Below are 23553 nucleotides of genomic sequence, written 5' to 3'. Positions count from 1 at the left end.
TTACAAAAAAAAGCCATTTATTAGATATATGTACATATATACATATACATGCAAAATTATTTTATACACATTTACACAGGTTTAATTATTAATACAGTGCAAAAATGTCTAAAAAGGTACCAGCCCACCTTCTACAAACTCAACTGGTCTTTGGGAGAAAAGGGGGAAAAAAAAGAAACCAGAGAATTACCAGCTTCATAAAGTGACTAAGCACTGAGTAAGCAAATCTGGAAATTACTGAAGTTTATTCTTTGCCAATTTGCTTGTGCTGAGCTGCTGGGTGAGGAGAAGAGTTTCCAAAAGATTTCTCTTGCCAAGTGACAGAAGGAAGAAGATGCAATTCAAACCACATTAACCAGTTGAAAGCTGAAAAAAGGGATGGATTTCTCTTTGGGGATTTGATTCAATACAGGAAAAATCCCACATTATGAGTCAGATTTTGTGTTCTCAAACTGCAAGTCATTCTTTTTTATCAAATCTTAAAGCACTGAGATCAATGTAAACTATTCTATTCCTCTTGCTGTTTTGCCAAGAGAAAATGCTGAACTATATAAATACTGTGTGGACACGGGATAAATACCAAATTAAAATAAAAATAGGTCAAATTCTGAAATTCTGTGTGCTCTGCCTCATCCTGGAACCCAAACCCAAACCTATGAAGTGCACACAGACTAATCCATGTAGATTCCTTAATATGGTTTACACATATTACAGGAAAATAAAAGGTTGCAAAGGGATTAAGACCAACACCAAAACAGAGCTTTGTCACTGGGTAGAAAACACCTGAAGATTCAGCCACATTCCCCAAAAATCCACAAAGCAAAAAAAAAATAGAAGTTTAGGCAAAGGCAGAACTGAACCAACTGATTTGGTTTGATTTTACTGAAATATTTTTAGGAAAAACAATTTTAAAAAAAGCTGAAATTAACCTTCCCCCACTCTGTTAATTGCACAATTATCCAGACAGCCTGTTCTAGCACTCCTTTGCAGAGCTGTGGCTGCCATCCCCTGGCTCAGGGATGGATCTGTCTCAGGACAGAGCAGTTGGATGCTGGGGAAGCAGCAGGAATGTTGTAATTTTTCCAATCAGCTCTGAGGAATGCCCTCTGGAAATGCTCTGTGGGGTGGCTGTAGCCAAGCCCAGGAGAAACAGGAAAAGTTCTTTTGGACTCTTTAGCCAGAGAGTGGATAAAAAGGCAGGAGCAGGGAGTTGGCTCCTGCCCTAAAGTCCTTTCCATGAAGATTTGTCTGTCTGTAGTATAAAATGCTTCATCCTTTCCCCACAGGAATCCAATTTATGCAATTTTTTACCCAATTTATGCTCCTGGAAAACACCAGATCCATTATCCTTAAAGTGTTAAGTTTCTAGTGTCAGATTTTTGGGGTGTTCTTTTTTCAGATTTTCTTTTTTTTGTTTTTAAACTTGTAATCCAAACTTGTGGCTGAGTTCCCTGCAGTCTCCAGAAGTAATTTACCAGGGAAAACTGGGAGTGAACAGTATGAAAATTAAGAGCAGCACAAAACCCCTCATATCTGTGGGGTCATCTTGGTGTAGTTGAATTGTGGCTTCATTTCTCCACTTGCACTCTGACAGAAAACTGGGATAATGGCAGAAAAACAACTTTAATCCCTTCCCTCATAACAGCAAACCTCTCCCTTATGGCACACAACTCGAGCTGTGTCCTTAAATGCCTGGCTAAAATATTCCTCCATCATTCCTACCAGACTATTCCTCACACTTTGGAGGTTTTTATCACGTTGCTGTTCCAGTCAGTGCAGTGAAAAAGAAATTCCTACATTTTCCTCCTGGGAAAAGCTCTGGCACTAAGTCTCCTGATGTCCCAGAAACTGTCCAGGTTGTAAAGGGCTGCCCATGGATGCTGTTGCTGCACTCAGCTGCATCCAGAAGTGCTTCCAAGGTCCAGCACCATGAATTTCTGGTCTGATCCTCGTGTTTGTATCCTGAGATTCCAGGAAAACTCACTGAGATAAAAGAAAGGAATTTTCTCAAGTGTTCCTGCAATAAAAGACAACTCTGCTGCATGTTAATCTCTTTGCAACCAGAGGTAGAGACTGTGTGAGAGGAAAAAGAAATCTTTGGTGAAAGAAATGGGGATGACCATGAAGAAAAAAAAAAAGAAAAAAGTAAATTTTAGGACCGTAATTCCACAATAACATACCTACAGTTTGAATCTCTACAACCCCTCAAGGACAGTGCATCAAACTGCTATGCAATTTTTTAAGAGCCAGCCTAAATTATTCTTCTATGCCCTAAAATGCCCCTGGATCCATGACAGAGCAGAACAGAGGTTGGGAATTCCAGTCCCCTATTCCAAAGTGCACACCCAGAAACTCATCTGAGTGTAAGAATTCACCACCACTACCCACAGGTGTTTTACAAAAGAAAGAGAACCTGCTCTTGCTTTCCATTCCTGGAAATGGCTTTCTACTCACTAGCTACTCATTTTATTAAAAAAAGGTGAAGGAGTCAGTGGCCTGTCATAAATAGGCTTGGAAAATTTGTTATCCATACAGACCAAGCAAACATGGACTTGCCCTTATCCTAAAAGTGACCTTAGCCAAGGAAACAAAGGCCACAAGAGCTGACAGATCACTTACACCCACTTGGATTATTTTCTGCTGCCCCAAGCATATTTGCAATTAACCCATGAGCACACAGTAAACTGCAATGTGCTGTTCAGCCAAGGAGATATTTATAGACTTTATGGTTTATAAAAGAGCCACAGCCTTTCCCTGTCCTTCCAAATCTAGAAAAGTGATCCTGAAGCTCACCCTCAGCATTTTTCCCACTGATTCTGCACTCACCTAATTACAGCAAACAACCCCTTAGCCCACATTTACCAAAACAATCTAGAGACAAAAATGTTACCCCACCACTTCACCTTTGTTTTACTACACAATTTGAGGATTTGCAGCAGCAGGGCAAGACTGACCTGCCAAGCTCTCACAGAGCCAGTGAGACAAATGGCAAAATGCTGTCTGGATGGTGGCAGCCAAGGAGGAAAAGCTGCTGAAGGTCAGAACTTCCATCTGTGGTGACACCTGACAAGCTCCACCACACACCATGTGAAATACAGCTGCACCCCTTGCTGTGTGCTGGACATAATCACAGGATCCTACTTATCCCAAGTTGCTTGGAGCTGTTTTCCTTGCAATAACCATTGCCATGGATGGTTAAAAAAAACACTCTGAGCTATTTTTGGCCAGGTGAATACAAAAAAAGAGTTGTAAAAACAGAGTAGCAAACCCCAAGTTTGTTTTTGTTTTTTTTCATACACCACAGTCAGGCTGCTTCTCCAGGAGCTGCCTTGTCAGGATCTGGTAAGAAGAAAGAGAAGCCACTCCTATGTGGAAGGAGATTTGCCAGAGGTTCCTCAAGCCATACAAGTAGATGTTGCATGAACAGACAAAGAAAAGGAGCACAAATGTCTTCACCTTCCTGGCTGAGCTGTAGAAGAGGTACAGGTAACACTGCAAAAGGAGCAGAGAGGGAGAGTTAGCACAGAACTCTGCAAAAAGCAGGGATCCAGCTGGGAACTTCTGCCTGGGACCCATCCTCTGAGCGTGTGAAGGGCAAAACCCTCACAGGAGAACATGAAAAGCTCCCAGTGCTGACAGAGGAGTCACTTTTTCCCCTCAGGCAGTGACAGATCAGCCTTTGTCAGCTCAGGTCACAATTTCCAACTGTGCTGATGCCACAGGCAGAGGTCAGCACGTGGAATGCACTGCAGGTTGTGCAGAGCTTTTGGGGAGAAGCTGCTATAAATCAAAAGAAGAGAAAACTCTCCTTTATTCAGTTTCCCTGGCTTCAGGTGCTCACAGAGAAAGGCTCTGTGCTGCCTCTTTCTTTAGGAAAAACAACTTGCATCAAGTACTTAAATCTAAATTAATTTCTTACATTTAAACAAATCTTTTAGATCTAAATCCATATATTAGATCAAAATAAATCTATTAGATCTAAATCCATCTATTAGATCTAAATCCATCTATTAGATCAAAATAAATCTACTAGATGTAAATCCATCTATTAGAGCAAAATAAATCTATTAGATCAAAATAAATCTATTAGATCCAAATCCATCTATTATATAGAAATAAATCTATTCACCCCAAAGCTCTGCCATGAGCAAAGGTGTAAGAAAGCTGAAAGACACTAAATTGTATCATAATATAACATATAATCCCATAAATACATCAAAGTCTGCAGACAGTGGTCCCCAAACCATGATCCAAAAGCAACAAGGGCAATGAATACACTGTAGGCATCAGTTATTCCCAGAAACAAACCTGCAGCACCTTTCTGCAATGCCAGGCTGAAAGCTGAAGATTTTCCAGCATATATTGCCCTCAAGTTAAAGGTTCACCTTTAACTCAATTTTTTAGGAATTCAAGAAGCCTTTCAGGAAAAACCAATTTGGTACATGTTGTATTTTCCTCATTCAAACTCTTCTGTGTAAGGTCAGAGAAAATAACCCCATGATGGAAAAAAATCTAAGGAACCACCAGGATTCAATGTGATTTTTCATATAAATTACACCATTTTCAATAATGTTGCTGTCCAATATTTGCTCAGGTGGTTGTGCTACAAAAGCCCATCACTAAGTCTGACACTGACAGGAAGATGTGTCCATCCCTCTGGGAAGAAACCATCTCTGGGATGGCATTTATCCATCACACCCAGCCCCCTCTGACTTGTCAGAGCATGGAAGCATTGAAAAATCCTGCAAATGCAATTTCCCAAGGGTCAAAACGTGCCTTGAACTGCTTTTGTGCCACTTCACTGGAATAAATCAGTGGAATCATCTAGGTAGGATATTAAAAACCTCTGCTTAGCTGAAAATGACTTTGCTTTGTGAATTATAACAGCAAAATAATGAGTAAAAAATTTATTTGTAGTTAACATACCTGAAAAACACAGGCTAGAAAAGGTAGAAAAAAAGCTATCACATTTCCAATTCCTTCATGGTCCTCCTGTTGGGATTAAAAGAAGTGACAAATACGTCAGGCACAGCTTTTAGCAAGTGCTGCTTGATATTTGAGAACATCATAAATATAGTCAAGAACTTCTTATCCCAGTTTATGTTGATTGACTGTAACAGTGTCAAACACCAAGATCAATATCATTGGATAACACACCAAGAACTGAGGCTTATGTGACAGTTCCTGCTAAATAAAACTGTGTCAGGATACAATCAGGACACTTTTTTCCCCTTTTTTAAAGTTGTTTACAGTCTCATGTTTATTTTTACAAAAATTACAGAAAAGGATCTAAAATAAAATGCAAGAATGGAGAAAAAAAATCCAGGCAGCGTGGTAAGAATAAAATATTTCTCAAAATGTAAAGTTCTCTAGAACAGAATAAAATACAAAATGTTGTGGTATACAGGTGAGTAACCAACTGTACATTCCCTGGAGAAACAAAACACTTCTTGTGAAGAGATGTGTGCTCAGCTAAGGGGCAGAACAGCCACCCTTGAACTGGGTACCCAAAAACTCTCTGCCTTTCCCTCATTCTCAGGTGTGGGAGCACTCAGGGTTACCTGAAAGGAATATTCTGCCAGGTGAACTCCTCGGATGAGGTTCAGAGCTCCACACATGATGTTCAGAACAAGTGACAGAATCCCCAGGGGGGTCACAGGCTGCATTCTGTAAGTAGGGACTTGAAAGGAAAACCAGACATTAGTGAAAGTTTGCTCTATTACTTTCAATCTTTTACTAGAAAACACCACAATTACCTTGTGTGGGTTTTAAACACTTTCAAAACCTTTCATGTTTGCTCCAGGGAAGACTGATTATGAATATAAACCCCCTCTTTTTTTTTATTGTATTGCAGTATTCAGTTCTTCACACATCCAGAAATCATCAAGAGCTCTGGAGTATTTTTAAACAGGTCAGCAACAGATTTTTCTTGACCTATTTGGCATCAATGTCTTCTACTATGGTGCACGTAGATAATTCTTTGTTTATTCCAGCAGATGAGGATGCTCAGCACTCCTCAGGTCAGCAGAAAAGCCAAAAGCTTTCACCATCCAAATGTCTGGGGAAGGGCTTAGATTTCAACCACCCACCACAGCAAGGCAGCAATTCATCTCCTCCTTAACCAGTAATTAAACATTTCTTCCCACTTGAGGGCTCAGGCTGCCCCCATTTCACAGGTAGTGAATTATCTGCCTCCTTCCTTTCTCACCTTCCCTGCTACTACTTAACACCCACACTGCTGAACAGCAGTTCTGCATGATAATCTCATTGATACCTAATTAAGGTCAAAGTAATTATCATAAATATGTGTTTAGCTTTGGAATCTGCTGCCTTTAATTCAGGCTTGGCCAAGAGCACACCTCCAGTTTTCCTGCACTTGTCCAACAACAGATTCCACACCTTGATCCTCACCTACATTTCATCCCTGCCCTTGGATCACCACAAGGAGGACACTGTCAGCTTCATAAAAAATGATAATTTGCAGCTCAGATATCAAATCCAGATCTTCTCCTGCACCCAAGACACAGGAGAGAAGGAATGAGCCCTCAAGGAAACCATCTTCTCCCTGTGTCCAGGTGTATCCAGATCCTATTTATCTGATTATTTATCATTTATCTATTACAGATAAACTGCACCTCTGCACCTTCCTTTAGAGCAACAGCCACCACCATGGAAAAAGGAAAGAAGTTTCAGAGAGGAAACCACTCCTGCCTTCTCCTTCAAGCCACATTTTGATAGATGGATGTAAAAAACTCTGGTGCCAAATTAATAAAGGGATGTAAAGCACCTTTCATCCATGTCTCTGTAATTAATTTGTCTGGCATACACTCACACACTCATAATTTCAGCTCCAAAGGAACTGGATCAACTCAATTTGATGTGTGTCACTTTAGGGAGCATTACTGGGTATTACAGACAGAATGGTGTAACTCTGTCACTCAAAGGCAATCTGGCTTTTCTTTTGCTACACAGTGACATTTACAAAGAACTTGAAGCAGCATCTTTATTCATTCCCTGACCCCAGAATTCAGTTTCCTTCTATCTTTTCCTGCTATTCCTAGTTTGATTAACTAAATAATGTTGCAGCTATATATATGTGTGTAACTCTCCCACAGATACTTCCTAATAAAGACTGTTCCTCAAATTTTAAGGTTTACTTCATAGGCATAAATGTCTCTCAAATAAATTATAATTATCAAATACAAATGTCATTCATTGAGCAGAATCCTGCAAACCACATGTGCCAAGAGTTCCCAGTCCCTAGGGAAGAGCAATGTAGGTCTCAATACATTGCTTCTGCAGCATGAAATATTATGTAAAATTTACATTTTTTTAGTCCAGGAGGATAAAAAGAATTGCTGTCACAGATGCAGGGGAGATTAAAACATCCCATTGCTCAGGATTCAGATTCTGTGAAAACTGGTCTTGAAGTGGTTTGCTGCAGAGATTTATTTGTGCTGTTAAATTCTGAGGTTTAACTCACAAACTGAAATTGCACAGAGAAGTGAGATGGGTCCTGCTAAGGGAAAATTATTTCACTTCCTTGGGTGAAGTCAGTCATATTTTTATAAAGAGAATTTCATACTGGAATGGCCTCTTACATTAAACAAGGGAAAAGAAGAGTACAAACACTCAGTCCAAGACAGCACCACTCTGCACAAGCACAAATAATCACTAATTAGGTTCACATTGATTTGACCCTTCAAGCACAGAAGTTGTGCACTTCAGAGCACAAGATGCAAACAGAAACATTCTGGGAGCTGTGGGTGATGCACCAGCAGGGTTGAACATGTGCAGAATAACTGCAAACACCTTCACACAGTGAAGAAATCGAAACCTCTGCCCGTGAAAGATTTTCTGGCAGAGGCCTGTGGCCATCTCACTGGAAGGAGACACCAGAGTGTGGATCAGCCTCCTGCAGGCACAGCACAAGGTTGGACACTGAGTCACTCGCTCAGAGCTCTGCAGAAAGAGCACCAGGAGTGAGAAATGAAATCACACTCCAACAGCCTAAACTGAAACACAAGCACACAAAAGGCAGGGAGTGAGACAGCTTCAAAAGCAGCCCCTTGGAAAGGCCTCTGAAGGACTCCCTGTGGAAGATGAAGAACACTCACCAAGGGGAGCTGCAGGATTCTCCAGCTGGCTGACAAGAGCAGTGGCACAGGTTGTTCTGCTGCTTCTGTGATGTGCAAACCCTCCGTGGGCACAGAGAGCCCCCCTGTGCCCTGCACACAGCCCCATGTCCTCTGCTGTGCCCACACTGACACCAGGGAGCTCTGAGCAGCAGCCAGGGCTGTGGGGTGCTGATCAAGGGTACAAGGGATGGGTTTTTGGGCTGGGTTTAGTTAACAAAAGGAAAGAACAAACAGCAGAAAGAATGGAAGTAAGAAAGGAAAAATCTCTTGTTCTCATGTATACTAACAAGGACAAAGCTGCCCTGACTTTTCTGGCCCTTTTCACAGCAAACTGAAGAGGCAGAGGATGAGCTCACCCATCTCCAGAGAGGCCAGCAGCAGCTCCAGCCTGTGAGGAAGGGATGTTTGGATGAGCCCTGGATCAATCACTCTGCACCAGGGAGTGCAGTCACTATTCAATCCTGCTCTCCTGCAGCCACAGCATTTCAAACAGCCTCTTGCAGAGCAGAGCCATGGTATAAATAACATTAATATGGAACAAACACTATGCACACAGCTAAACTTAGAGCAGCAAAGTGGGATTCAGCTGGGAGGGGATGATGAGAGGAGAGAGACACAAGCCAGGAAAGCTGACTCCAGTGGAGGCAAACAGATGATCATAAACATGATCCTTAAAATAAAGGCAGAACAATCTGTGAGAGTATTTGGGTTAGACCAGAGAGAACAGCCAGAAATAAAAAGCCAGATGGAAAGTAAAGGAAAGCCATTAGGAATAAGAGGGAAGTGAAAATGTATTTCTGATCTGTGGACACAGACTAGATCACAAATATTTACTGGCACTGAAGCTGTTCAAAATTTAAAGAAAAAGTGCAAAGAATTTCTAAGCCCTGTCATAACATGAAAAGATTTAACCTTCAAGCACAGCTCTGAGGAGCACTCACAAATCTGACTGGCAAATGAAGTGGTTTCCATTCTATTTTTAATTCCTTCTGGCCAGTGCCCTTCCATACTCTAATTTAAAATACCTATGTCAAATTAGATTCCAGCTCATCTATCATAAACAATAAGACTGAGCAACTGGAATTTAATTTTATTAGTGTTTCATAAGCCAAGAACGACAAAAAAAAAAGAAAGGAAATATAAGTTCATGGCACTCCAGCTGCATTTAAACCACCGTGCTAATAGGATTAAAATAGGAAATGGTTTAGTGGTGGACTTGGCAGGGTTTGGTTTCTGGTAGGACTCAATGATCTGAAAGGTTTTCTCCAAACTAAATAATTCTCTGATTTCATTTGTGGAGGAGGTAGGCAGGACCTTGACTGTGCAACTGAAACACAAGTAAGAGGTACCAGTTTTATAATAAAGAATTAGAGGTTGGTACTTCAAAAGCAGTAAAACATCAGGTTTTACTATTAAAAAGGCCCCTGTCAAGCCTATGTTATTTATACAGATACACAAAGCCTCTTTCAGAATTTTAGTCAAATGTATTAATTTTTTTTTTAAATAAGGTAAAAGGAAAAAGCAAAGAGGGGAGAACAACTCAAGCCAGACAATGTGAGAACAAGAGGTGACCCTCAGCTCATATTTTTCTCATCTTCTTTTCCTTCAAGGCTGAAGAAATTCATTCAGACTGAATCATAGATCTTTCATTATGAATTTGCAACAAGCAATGAATGAATCAGTGGAGCTTCTTTAGAAATTTGAACAAGCAACGATTTGAAGAGAATTCCACATGGAAAATATCAAGCCCAGCCTATATTTTCCACACAGAGAGGAAGCTGTAAGGCTGGAAAAAGACTCCACAGCAGTCTCCACAGCTCTGCTGCATACCTGCTGCAATGTAAAGCCCATATGTTGTTTACTATGATGGAAAAAGCCTTTTTTGGTTTCACACACACAATGTAAATAAATATTTCTCGGTACACAAGGAACCCCCACGTGTTTTTCTGCCATGTGCTGTGGGCCATAATTCAAAAAATTAAGCACAGCAGATTTGTCCATCAATTTAAAACTGACTGCCAAAACAAAACTGACTTTTGAGGTAGAAAAAAGAAAAGAGTAGCCTGAGTATTGGCCCCTGAGGATGCTGCTGCAAAAACTTTAAAAATGCTAAGAGAATTGAAAGTGTTGAGTAAACCAATGTTGTGTTCTAGGCACTGAGTGAGCTGATAACAAATGCCAATATCATCAAGCATGTAGCACTATAAAACCAAGCAACAGACTGCTTGCCCATGGTCATAACTGCCAAGATTTGGAAAAGATGTGCTGCTTCAACCTTTCTTCACACTCAACACCTATCCACATCCAGAAGCTGAAGGAGCAAGTAAAGGACTTAAAAGTTGAGAAGAACTCAGACTACATCAATTAACTTTTCAGACAACGGGGTTGAAAAGATGGGTTTCATCTTTTGCCAAACAGATTTTGTAGGTTGTAATCATTGTTTTTATAGTTTTACTCATGTTTCCTTGTTTAGTTAAGTGTCTACAAAAATCCACTGGGGAAGTCTTTGTAGTAGGAAAAAACAGAGTTGTGGGAACGTAATAAACCAAGTTTTGCCCTGGAAAGATCTACCATAGAGTTTTCCTCACCTAGACTGAAAGAGAGAACTTTTCCCCATGATGCTCTGCAGCACTACTGCTAATCCACATTAGAAATATCTCTCAATTTGGAAAGACAGGTGTCTGCTAAGGAAGGCAGAAGCCTCCCCTGAAATGGAAAATGTAATTCTCTGAATTACTATAATTTTATTTCAATTCCCCCACTGGCCAGCTGACCCTGCCTACCCCAATTGTTCATCTCTCATCCCCCCTAGTTTGCTGCCCTTTGCACCATCCCTGGACCCTCAAGTCACTGACCCCACACTCAGGCCTCGCAGACCACATGGTTTTGTCTTTGTCCCTGATCCCTTTGGCGTGGTGGATGCATTAAAGCTTTGCTGGAATCCATCACACAGAGACCCTTCCTGTCCTTCCTCCCCTGAGCTATCTGTGGGGTGTGTGTGTGTGTGTGTGCATGGACTTGAAATGGCTCCCATGACCTTACTCTGAGCAGCTTCTGAAGGAGATGCTTTGAGGGATGTTGCAGCATTTCTACATATTATAGATACAGATTATAATATTGTCCTTTTGCAAATATTAAAGCAGATTTTATATGTGTCATGTTAAAGTAACTTTGTCATAAAGATACAGTTTTTATTTCTGCTGTTAATTGAGCTCAGTGAAACAGCTGATATCAGTGTGCTTGTGCTAAAAGCCTGCTGGGATGGGATAACACCCAATGGACACAGGATGGGCACACCAGTACGGATCTGCCAGCCAGCAGCACTCACCCTCTGAAGGCAGCGTGGACAAAGGCCCAAAAACTGGAGGTGACAAAAATGGACTAAAGCCACAACCAAGGAATGTGCATGCTCTAAAAAGGTGAATCCAAGGAGGAGCTGGGCTAAACAATTCTTGCAACGTGTAAACTACTTTGGGAAAAAGTTTACTATGCATAAGGGTCTATGAATATGCAACAGGATGATGTAATTAAAAGGTATTTAAGGGGTATCCCTGAAGGTAACAGGGTGCTCTTAGCTCAGAGCCAAGATGCACTCACCCATAATAACCCTTGCTCTGTTGTCCTTGTCTCCTACTGTCCTTTATTAAACTTTTTACATTTTCACAGGAGAGTGCCCTAGATTGCAAGGCAATATGTATTCCATTGCCATCTGTCAGAGGTGGGGCAGTTCTCTTCTGTTCATGGGGCAGTTTTCTTTATCTCTTCCACAAACCAATCCTCCCTCCAGCAGATCTCTGCTGTCCATGGCCACTGAGTGTCCCTGCATGGCTGATCAAATTCCATCATCCCATGGGGAGATGCTCCACCCAGGGGAGGAGCCAAGCATTCCTACCTGGATAGACTCTAACTCTTTTAGGACACCAGAACAGCCTTTCCACTGGATTCCCAGAGGAACAGCTGCCTCTTCCACTGGATCTTCAGAGGAAGACTCACCCTTCTGCAGGGTTCCTGCTCCAACAGAACCACACCTGACACTCCAGGAGGGCTACAGCCACAATTCCAACTCGACTGCTACCAACACCCTGACCAACAGTGTCAGGTTGTATTCTGACTCTGTCAGTGGTTTTTCTTTTGTATTATTGCAAATATTTTGGTTTTTTTTTTTTTTTCTTTTCCTAATAAATTATATTTCTGACTTGGGAGTCTCTCACTGGTTTTGCCTTCAAACCAGAACAAAGAGCGAACGTGTTTTTCTACCATGCTGCCACCTGGCACCAATGTGAGGGTGAGGGAATCTCCTGTCACCTGGTGTAGAAGTAACTTACCAACCTCCACATGGCCTCCTGCGTGCCCTCCATTGCTCAGCCCGTTCAGCAGCTCCGTGGCCTCCAGCTGCAGCTGCACTGGGGGCTGCAGCTTCAGCTCCTCCTCCACCCTCTCCCAGCTGCCCTTGGCCCTGGAGCCACGGGTGCTGTTGAAATGGTGTTTCACCTTCTGAATGGTGTTATCTGAAACAACAGGAAAAGCTGCTCAAGTCACCTCTGAAGGACTGTTTAATTAATCCTTAGTGTTGTTAAAAGCTTAATTGTGGTGATATTTTATCGTATCATGGCGTTCTCTTTGGTTGTTTTAAATTCTTTATTTCATTTCTTACTGGGTTCAGGCGCAAAATTCCACTGCTGCTTAGGGAACAAAAAAACTTATTTTAGGTATTTTAAAGCACAGAAAGGTTTGGGATAGAGGGGACCTTAAGGATCATCCAGTACCACCCTTGCCATGGGCAGGGACACCTTCCACTGCCCCAGGCTGCTCCAAGCTCTGTCCAACCTGGCCTGGGACATTTCCAGGGATCCAGGGGCAGCCACAGCTTCTCTGAGAAGCTGTGCCTCCCCAACCTCAGAGGAAAGAATTTCTTTAAATATCTACTCTAAAAAAATAATAAAAGTGATCTGTAACTACCAAACAAAATATTAAAATCTTGAGCATCAAGTGCATCTTAGATCCAAACATAGGAAAGGAGATTATTAAATTAATAAATAAATAACCACACAGCAATATTAGGCACTCAGTAACTTAATAAAGTATAAGAGTAAAAATTATTTTAGAAATGTATTCTTTCTTTGAAAAATTAGCTTTATGCAACTAAGAGGCTAGAAATTCCCCCAACTCCTACTTAAGTTAAAAAAAAAGCAGTAATGCAGATCTCAATATGAAATTACATGCTGGCTGTAATGTGCCCTGTAGGGGAATCCACCCAAAATCCAAGATGGCTCTAAAAGAAGCTTTCTTGATAGATTTCTCAAGTTTTTAAGCCTGAGTTTAGCACTGTTACTGAAATCTGGACTGAAGAGTGCAAAGACACTGCAGGATATTATCCTTTCCCAGAAAGCTTTCTCACTGCAAGGGAATTGTGTCTTTCAAAGATGTGAAGTTCAGTAGAGCAGCTGCTACTTGGCAAGAAAACCAATTATTTCAGGCTAAAAAAGAACCACTGGGCATGGTTCTGAAGTATTCAGACTCCGAGTCATGCCAGAAATAAAGCTGCCCATAATAATCTATTCTGTCTCCATTTTTTCCTGTACTCATCTGTCCTCACTTGTCAGATTGTTTTAATTAGAAAGTGTCCGAGATATCAATTTCTTTTTTCTTCTCTGCTTGTTCATCAATCACCACAGCATTGTGTTCATAAAAGAGGAACTCTCAGGAACTCCAAACCAAATACATCAAATAGTTCAGGGCATTAAGATCTCCCCCTCCTCCTCCACACACAGGCAAAGGCACACCCAGAGTCACTTCCATCATCAGCCTTTAGCCAGGAGATGTTGCTTAACACCATCATTTTGGCAAAGAGAGGATTTTTACTATTAGAGAACAAAGTTACAAACCAAATTCAATAAAAGCATATGGTCTGGAAGCTGAATTGATGCTCCTTGTGTTGTAGGAAGCAGCAAATTCCCAGCGGAGCTCTTCCAGGAAGCAGAAGGCCATGATGGTTGAGTAGCTGCTGGAACAGATTGCCATGCAGGCAATATCCCCAGAAGAAAGGAAACTGAAATAGAAATTTTAAAAACATCACATCAACATAAAAAGGTGAAAAGTCCTGCTGAATGTGAGGATGAAGCTGTGCTGTCTGTTAGAACAAAATGTACAGACAGAGCTGAGAGAGCAGACTGGAAAAAAAAAAAAAAAGGATTTTTGTTGTTGTCAAAGTCTTGCAATCCCTGTAGATCTATTTTTTCTTACACAATTATTTATTCTTAAGTCATCCAGGATGCCTGAGCACAGTGAAGAGCACAACACAGACTTTATTAAATTGGTACATCAGTACAAATCGGGGACATTCTTTTCCCAGGCTGGCTTTAAATCACCTTAATAAAAACCAAGGTGATCAGAAAACCAATTTTGAAAGAAAATGCAGAAAAAAAATAAAAGCAAGGAAGTTTGTTCCCAGGAAGCAGATGAGATTCTTGCTTCACTTGATGGCAACATCATATTAACAGCAAGAAATATTTGTTAATTTGCACGGCCCAAGATTTTCAAACACCTCCTGCTACATCACAATAAAAATTCTACTCTAGAAGAGGCTCCTCTAACACTGAATCCATATTTATGTAAAAGTTTCCACCTGCAGATGGTCCAATCCTTCCAGGAGATTTCTCAGGGACATCCTGCCTTGCAGCCCAGCCATTTGTCTGCAGGAAATCAGTTTAACACCCAAGTTTTGAAACTGAACAATCTGTCTCCTTCCTCCTGTTCCTATATTTTACCCCAACTTCATTTCCCACTCACGGTTTCCATTTCACCTCATTTTTTATTTATTTGCTGTACTGTGGACTCGGGATTTACAGTTTTGCTTGGCTCTGCCAGCCCAGTTCCACTGGGGAGCTTCCCCAAATTCCTGCTGCTCCCAGCTCCCAGCTGGGATCAACACCATGCCTGCCTCAAAGCACCTTTTCCAAGTTGTCCATAATTTATGGCCTTTTTGCCACGGATCCAACTGCACTGCTCTCACTGCAGAGCCAGGCTGAGCTGCTGCACAGACCACAGCAGATTAAAAGCAGCAGGACTTGTTGGCATCAAAGGGCACAAGTTGGCTTTGAGTGAAAAGGAATTGAGGTGAAAATCTCTGCTTTTCCATCTCTTTCAGTAGAAATTCATGTATTTTTTAACTCCCCCCAAAAGGGGATGCTTAGTTTTAGCTTATGGTCACTTAAAGTTTTCCTCATTTGCTCATCAGAAATGCAATCACAAGCTAAAACTCACTTCTTAGATGAGTTTAAACAATTTTTTTTCATTTCTTTCTCTGTAATTCCTTTAATAAATTTCTTCTCCTAAAGTAAATCATTCCAAGGCACCTGGTTGCCTTCTTAAAGGGATTTGTAGAAATCCATGATTCTCCAGCTGCTAAAGTAACAAGCACTGCCCATTTCTGCCACACGAAATGAAAATTAACATGAGCAAAATATATACAAATAAGAAATATAAATATACAACTAAATGTGTATAAATATTGTGTAAATATCTATAAATAAATAACTAAATGTGCATAATAATTATGTATGTATATAAAATATATAACTAAATGCATATATATACTGTGTATGTATATAAAATATATAACTAAATATGTATAAATATTGTGTATATATATAAAATATATAACTACATACATATAACTATTGTGTATGTATATAAAATGTATAACTATTGTGTATCTATCTATAAATATATAACTAAAGGTGCATAAGTATTATGTATATATATAAAATATACAACTAAATATGTATAAATATTGTATATGTGTATAAAATATATAACTAAACGTGTATAAATATTGTGAATATATCTATAAATAGATAACTAAATATGTAAAATATTGCACAGGTATCTATAAATATGAAACTAAATGTGCATAAGTACTGTGTATGTATATAAAATATATAACTAAATACATATATATACTGTGTATGTATATTAAATATATAACTAAATATGAATATTGTGTTTGTATATGTAAATATGTATAAATGTATGTGAATTTATATGTATAAATGTAAGTGCAAAATGAAATCTATGTAAATATAATACAGTATAAAACAAATAGCAGTTATCTAAGTATATTTATATAAATTAACACGCAAAATACAGTATATTAACATAAAAATATATATATAAATATACAAATATATAACTAAGCACATGCTCACTACCTTGAGCAGCAATGGAGGAATAAGGCTTCAAAATTATTGCAATTCACACCCTACACAAGCAGTGTGGGATTTCAGGCTGGAATCAGGCACTGCAGACCACACCCATAGTATTATTTCAATATAATACCAACCCCCAAGAGCAATATTTCATAAATTAAAGGCAAAAATCCCCCAGCAAAGCAGAGCAGGGACTCACTGGATGCTCAGGTTACGTCCTTTGGCCGTGCCCCGAGTGGGGTACCGCGCCAGGATCGAGGACAGCGCCTTCAGCCTCTTCCTGCACTCCAGAAAGTCCTGGTTGAGATGGAAATCTGTGGAGGCTGAGAGGGGAAGCCCATCCCTCACCCTCACCACGCAGGCAAAGAAGATCATGGACATTCTCCACGGGAGTATTCATGAGGACAACCTGGAAATGAAAGGTTTAAATCAGTTCATTCCGAAATTCCAGGCAGGATAAGAGCGAATTCACCACTGGAACTGAACAGCACTGTGGAAACCCAGGGCACTGGGAATATTTCTCTGTCTGCTCTGGGGTGCCCTGACCCCCAGGGGAGCACTGACTCTGACCCTCATTCATGGACAAAGTGTCCTAGACTTCAAAAGAGACCAGAATCCACAAAAGTGTGAAACAGATTATAGAGAGCAGTGTAGGTGTGTCACTTGGGGAGAAATTTAGGGTTTGAGATTTTTAGTGTGTTGTGGATGGAAGCAGGATGGAGGGCACAGGGTGCTGTCCTGGGTTTCTTCTTCATGCTGCTTCTTCCTTCTTCTTCATGCGTTTGGGTGGCATTTTGTAATTGGGCAGAAAAGTCCACACTGGGGCTCTTTGGGATCAGGTATTGGGTTAAAAGGGAAAATAATCTAGGTGTCAGTTCTTAATTGGATAGTTTAGTCTTAAAAGACCTTGGAACAAGAGATTGTGGCCATTTTGTGCCTTCTAATGAAAAGCTGAACTCATGGCTGTGAGACTGTTTTACTGATAAGAAATAATAAACACCTGAGTGTGAACATGAAATACTGCCTCAAGTGCCTTCAGTCCAGACCCAGAGAAACCAACAACTGGACCCCCACGCAGCCCTCTGGGGACACCTCTGCCACTGCAAGGCAACCAAACTGCTCTCAAAGCTCATGGCTGTGCCCATTTCTTGCCTCTCAGATTAAAAGGTGAGGCAGGGGATCTGATAGGGCAATTATCTACCTGAAAAATATTCTTGTTTTCCCTCCTGCTTTGCCCAAAGCACCAGAAAGGCTGAGTGAAGCTCTCACAGGTGTTTGTGGAAGCTGCTGTGCTGAGCCCACATCCCACTGATGTGCTGCATCTTCACTGAAGCTCCAAAAAGCTGCCTGTGCATGGCACTTCTCTATTTTCTAGTGTAACACACAAATCCAAAAATAAATTTTAGGCTAGAGCCCATCAGGTTCTTTTTACAGACTCACCTAGGGCTAAATATAGAATAAAAGTTGCCCTCTCTTCACTTCTTCCTCTTTAAGAGGTCACAAACACCCGTGGAAAGTTATTCTTGGGCTTCACCTGGCATATTCAGAACATGCAGAGATGTGTCCTTCAGACATACCATGAGGATCCAGGGCACGGTGTCAGAGGATTAACAGCACTTCATATCATCTCTGAAAGAGAATCAGAATGAGCTAATTAAAAATGAGTTTAAAAACCTAATTAATTACCTGTATTTACATGCATTTTTACCATCAGATCTCCTGTGAAGTGGGAAAACATATCCTGGGAAGTGTTTTGCCTGAAGGAAAACAAACAGCTCATTTTCTTATCCAATATATTCATTTCTAGACTCATTCCAAGATGCTGTGGAATGATATGCAAAATATTTATGATGCCCCAATCATAAGTTTTTTAGGTTATATCAGTAAAAAAGCAGCTCTAAATCAGCAGGTTTTAAGGAATTATCACAAACAACTCAAGGAATTAAAAAAAGGGAAACAAGGACAACCAAAGGCATTTACTTGGCTTCAGGCAAACTACATAAATAAAGCATTGGGGAAATAAAAGGAAAGGCAAAAAACACTTTGTGAAGTCAAACTTTTGAAAGAGACAACAACTGCTTTGACCAGCCCTGTATCACACAATTCATTAGGATGCTCAAAGTGTCTTTGAAATGTGGCTCATCAGGATGAGCTCTTCTTGTCTGAGAAGTCCAGAGAGCAAAACTTTCTCTAATTCAGGCACCACAAACTCTCATGATGTCTGATAAGGGCTGAGTTCTTGCCACAGGCAGCCCTAAGAGAGTCTCATTTCTACCCCACAGAAATTGTGGGAACCATCCCTCTGTCCAAGGTGCCAGCACGTTAAAGCAACTGCAATTATCGGAGGATAATTAGCAGAGGAATTAGCAGAAAGCACAATGGCACAAAACTTGTTTCCTTAGAAAAGCAATTTAAAACTACAGAAGATCAGACATCTCTTGAGAAGTGTTATCTTGAACTCTTCAAATGGAGATTAAAGAATTAGATGTGATTTTTTTTTTTCCACAATCCCTCTCACAGCTCTCTTCCAGCTGTCATTTAAGTGGTGAAAGCAAACTAAGCTCACAAACTCCAACACACATCAAAAAGAATTTCAACAATAATCACGGTTATTAAAAATCAGTTTGAAACATCCCACCAATCTTCAATGTGCTCATAAGCTTTGCTAAAACAGTGCAGACAACTTTTATATGAAAGTGAAATAAACCCGAAAAATATGAACTTTAACAGAAATATTAACTTCAACACAGCCAACTTCTAAGCACAATTGCTCAGAATTGCAGTTTTAGAGTGAAGGGTTGGTAATGCTGATGAAGTTTAGCTCCAAAATAACTCCAAAACAGCCAGAAGATGATCAGGACAATGAAAAAGCACCAAACTGAGAAATCAAAGACACTTCCTAAAACCTACCCAGCCCATGAAATTATTCAGCTCCCTATGCCACTAAAAGCAAGTTTAAATTTAAATTATTTTTTTTTTATTAATCACCAAGGATAACATCACCTCCAGTTAACCAACTGCACACAGAGAGTTTTCCAACTTTCCAAGATGTACAAACCTTCCTGCTGCAGAGCCTAATGCTTCAGCTGCCCATCAGCTGGTCTGGGAAAGAAAGATCCAGGAAAACTTCCAAATTAGATGCCAGACTTCACTGGAGAAAGGAATCCACTCTCCTTCCTCAGAAAAAGAGGTGCTGGGTTTTCCTTTTCCTTTGGCACAGCCCTTGCTGCACTCCCATCAGGTGATGGTCAGAGCTCTGTGGTTTTGGCAAGGGACAGCCACAAATGGCACTGCCCTTGGAATTTTAACTACTTGCAAGCCAGTCGTGCCACGTCACCCGTGCCCAAGCACAAAGTGTCACAGCTGATCAAGGTGTGCTCGTAGGGAGGTGGCTCGGTGCTGTCACTGTGTCACCCTGGCTGCCCTTTCCTCCTGCAGTCTCTCTGTTTGCTCACCATCAGCAGCCCAAAGATCTGCCACCGCCAGGACGTGGCAGCTCTTTGACCTTGGCTCTGAACTTGGGCAATGAACTCAAGGCTTTGCATTCAAATCTTGCAGAGTTCACAAGTGATAAACATCACGGCAGTGTCTGGCACAAAGCAGAACCTTGGGAAGTATTTCAAGCAATTATTTCAGAAGAAATCATTTAGGACTGAAGGAAACAAAGTTGGTTTTTTTTCATTTGTTGAAGCACTTGTACACAAGCAATGCTTCAGAGTAAAACTGCCCAGTGCAAGACTCACATTAACAGCCCCAATCTCAGAATAAACAATTCCTCAGTGTGTCTAAGTGACCTGGAGCACAATTCCCCCTTCCCTCACTTCCCAGGGAACAGCCAGCTCTCCCTTGGATGAGCAGGGATTATCAAGGCAGTCTCAATCAGACCTCCTGCACTTTACTGTGTGTTACACAAGCTCCTCTGGGTAAGAAGATTACCCCCAACCCACCAGGCCACACTTCCCCAAATGCTCAACAAACTCCTGCTTGATTGCCTGGACTTGGAAAACAATCTGCTCAGAAGGCTGTGAAAGCAAATGCAAACCAGGGCAGAGTTCATGAGGGAGATCATATCAAAAACCTGGTTCTTTCAGAAATTATCTCACCATCAAAATCAGGTTTCATTCCAAGAATGGCACACTGCTCCCAAAATATGGGACCAGGATTTCTCTCAAGAATTCACTGTCTCTCCCTGTTCAGACACATTTCCCTGCTCTTTAGAAGTGTCCAGCTTCAACCCCATCTGCTTTGTCCAGTTCTGACCTTCCTGCTGAAGGAAGAGCCAAAAGCTTTACTGGATATTCCCACAGCCCTGATGCAGAATGTGATTTTTTTTTGGACACATGACAGATTAATATATGACCAAAACTATTGCACTAAAGCATCCTTCCTCAGGCAGGTGATCTCCAGAGGGAGCCCTGGACAGCTACAGGTGGGATGGACATGAAAGAGATTCAGGTTGACTCATCAAACACAAAACCTAAGCTGCAGCTCCAGTGCTGCTTTGGGTCTCACCCAACAAGGATGTGGCTCAGGAGGGAGATTTATTACTTCCCTGAGGGATCACAAAGTGGAGTTTATCTTCTCCTCAGATATATAAAGAAACAAATCCAGACCACTGTTAAATTTATCATTTTCTAAGACTGCACCAGTACCCACCTGATCCTTCCCAGCTGACCTTCCTCCAAGCCCCCAGCAGTGCTGAGCAGCTACAGACACCCCAGACCCCCTCTCTAGACTGAGCAGTGAATAAAAGCAATTTGAAAACATGCCGCTATCTCAAAATTTAACACAGGATTTGTGCATTTCCAGAGCTTTTAGGCTCCTATAAATCCTACAGGCTTACTCTTATCCCCAAAGGGAAGCATGTGGAAAAAACCCTTATCACAAATCTGTCTGCACACACTCCTGTGGATTACCAGAAATGAAGCACACACAAACCTCCAACCCCAGCATCCAGCTCCCACACCAATCCCACTATTCCAACAGACAATCCTCCAAACCACACTGCAACAACTCTGCGCTGCTCTGTCCCAACTTCATCTCTCAGAAACACCAAATTCACCTGGTCCCAAATATTCACCCACCTCATCTGCCTCAATCCTGATGCCTCCCCAAACCCAGCAGATCATCCCTGTCCCTTCAGGATCCCACCTAAGGAGCCATCCTACATCCATCCATTACACAGAACTACAGCCTACTGACACCTCTCCTCCCCAACATTAAGCACCCTAAAACCCCCAGAGAACCCCCTTCCCACACTCTTCAACAAACCCCGACACCTCGGAAGCAAACACACCCATGCCCCCACTCGGGGCTCTGCTTTGTGCTGACAAGGCCTTCCACACATCCCTTCAGACACCCCAAAACCTTACCCCCATCCCACAGCCTCACGTTACCCCTGCCCACCCCGAGCCATCCCCAAACAACCCACTCCTCCTCCTCCTCTGCCCCTCAAGCACCCCAAAGAACCCCCAAATCCTATATCCTATATCCCAACACACACACCCCCTGCTCCCCAGCACATCCCCAAACTCCCCTCATCGCCTTCCCAACCCCCCCAGACACCCCCACACCCCAATTTCGCCCCGGTCCCCTCCCAGTTCGCTCCCCCCACACATCCCGGATCGCCCCGCCCCGGGGATGGGGGCACGGGAAGAGGATGAGGAGCAGGGTCGGTGTCCCCCTGCCCACCGGGGACTCTCCGGAGCAGGGTCGGTGTCCCCCTGCCCAGCCGGGACCCTCCGCTCACCTCCCTTCCCCCGGCGGCCCCGCGGCCTCGGCCCCCGCTCCGCCCGGCGCCGGCCCCGCCCGCCTCACCAGCGAGGAGCGGCGGGAGCGGCCGCGCGGGGAGCGCCGGGACAGCGCCGGGAGGACCGGGAACAGGGCTGGGAACAAGGCTGGGAACCGGGCTGGGACCGGGAGAGCGGGCTGGGACCGGGAGAACGGGCTGGGAACGGGAGAACGGGCTGGGAGCCGGGATGGGAGCCGGGCTGGGAACTGGGGGAGCGGGCCGGGGAGCGGGCTGGGGAACGGGGCTGGGACTGGGAAAGCGGGCTCGCAACGGGAGAACGGGCTGGGAACCGGGGGAGCAGACTGGGAACTGGAGAACGGGCTGGGAACCGGGGCTGGGACCGGGGGAGCGGGCTGGGAACGGGGATGGGACCAGGCTGGGACTGGGAACGGGGCTGGGCGTGCCTCGGGACGGTGATGGTGTGTGGGGAGATCCCTCTGGGGAAAGCCAGAGTCCATAAAGGAGCCAGAGGACCCTGCAGCTTTACTCAGGTGGAGGCAGAGGGCCCTGGGCACATCCCCGCGGGGTTTTCTCTCTCGAGGTTCCTCCCTTTATCCCAAACTCTGACCCTCGGTGCCTCTCCCTTCTCCCGCTGGCCGAAGGTGCAGCCTTCCCGAACCACAGATCCCCCCTGAGCAGGTCATTTACCCCAAAGTTTAGAAACTCAGGGTTGTGCGGCCCCATTTGGCTGTTTCAGGAGTCAAACTGCCCGGGCTCTGTACAAACCCTCTGCTTGAAAAGTTGGTAGAGACATTAAACACCACTTCAAAGCTTTTAACAGCCATCCCCTCACCTGTGGAATTGTTTGTGAAGACATCAGCACACATCTTCCCTATTGGGAATGAGGATGGGGATGAGAATGGGAATGGTGACAGGGACAGGGTGTAGGGATGGGGATGAGGCTGGAGATGGGGATGGAGATGAGGATGTGGTGTGGGAATTGGGATGGGTGCAGGGTTGGGATTAAACATATGAGATGGTATTTGTTGTTTGAATTTAGATGTTTATTAGTTTTTATCTATGTTGCAGTCTCACAGACTGTGAGTTCTACAGCACTTCACTCTAACTAAAAAAGGAGTCTTATCTCCCTACAATGTTCTTTAAGGATAAACTCTAATTAAGAAATTACACTTAAATTATTTTTACTTTGAACCTAACAACTAACTACCCGTGGCTTGTAATGTGGAATTTTATCTAATTACACAATACCACCTAATCCTATGATGAAGGTGAAGAAGGATTAGTCTCTGTCCTAAAACTTTCATCTTGCTTTTTATATATTACTGTATTCTAAAACCTTTAAGTTTTCTACTATGTGATATTACACATTTCTATTCAAACTATACACTTATAATCTCAGTTTTATCATTCTACGTTGGAAGTCTTCTTTACAGCTTTAGGTCAAATGCAGTGTTCT

General features: G+C 42.4%; 1 protein-coding gene across 5 annotated transcripts; it reads right to left on the bottom strand.

Moving 5' to 3' along the window:
- On the bottom strand, positions 1-22195 carry SEC22C (SEC22 homolog C, vesicle trafficking protein). 5 transcript variants are annotated; one of them, XM_064419166.1, is made up of 8 exons: positions 22095-22195; positions 17786-17974; positions 16545-16754; positions 14024-14187; positions 12464-12646; positions 5562-5680; positions 4927-4992; positions 1-3492 (listed from the first exon to the last, which is right to left on the bottom strand). In XM_064419166.1, the coding sequence occupies exons 3-8, from the start codon at positions 16724-16726 to the stop codon at positions 3292-3294; spliced, it is 915 nt and encodes a 304-aa protein (XP_064275236.1). In that variant the 5' UTR covers positions 16727-16754; positions 17786-17974; positions 22095-22195; the 3' UTR covers positions 1-3291. The 5 variants fall into 5 exon arrangements, with proteins under 5 accessions (XP_064275236.1, XP_064275356.1, XP_064275299.1 ...); XM_064419286.1 differs by having other exon boundaries at positions 17923-17974; positions 22095-22188; XM_064419229.1 differs by lacking the exon at positions 22095-22195 and adding an exon at positions 21002-21575.
- Between the last annotated feature and the right edge of the window lie 1358 nt (positions 22196-23553).

This window comes from Passer domesticus, chromosome 1 (assembly GCF_036417665.1).
Source record: "Passer domesticus isolate bPasDom1 chromosome 1, bPasDom1.hap1, whole genome shotgun sequence".
Taxonomy (NCBI): Eukaryota; Metazoa; Chordata; class Aves; order Passeriformes; family Passeridae; genus Passer; species Passer domesticus.
Note: the sequence above shows the minus strand (reverse complement) of the source record. Positions and strands in the feature narration are given on the sequence as shown.

Bases quoted from the DNA above. Each gene is read 5' to 3' on its own strand.
- SEC22C (XM_064419166.1), bottom strand. From the start codon at position 16,726: ATGTCCATGATCTTCTTTGCCTGCGTGGTGAGGGTGAGGGATGGGCTT. The intron at 4,993-5,561 runs GTAACCCTGAGT...TAATCCCAACAG, and splicing joins TGGCAGAATATTCCTTTCAG to GAGGACCATGAAGGAATTGG. The intron at 3,493-4,926 runs GTATGTTAACTA...CTCCTTTTGCAG, and splicing joins TTCTAGCCTGTGTTTTTCAG to TGTTACCTGTACCTCTTCTA.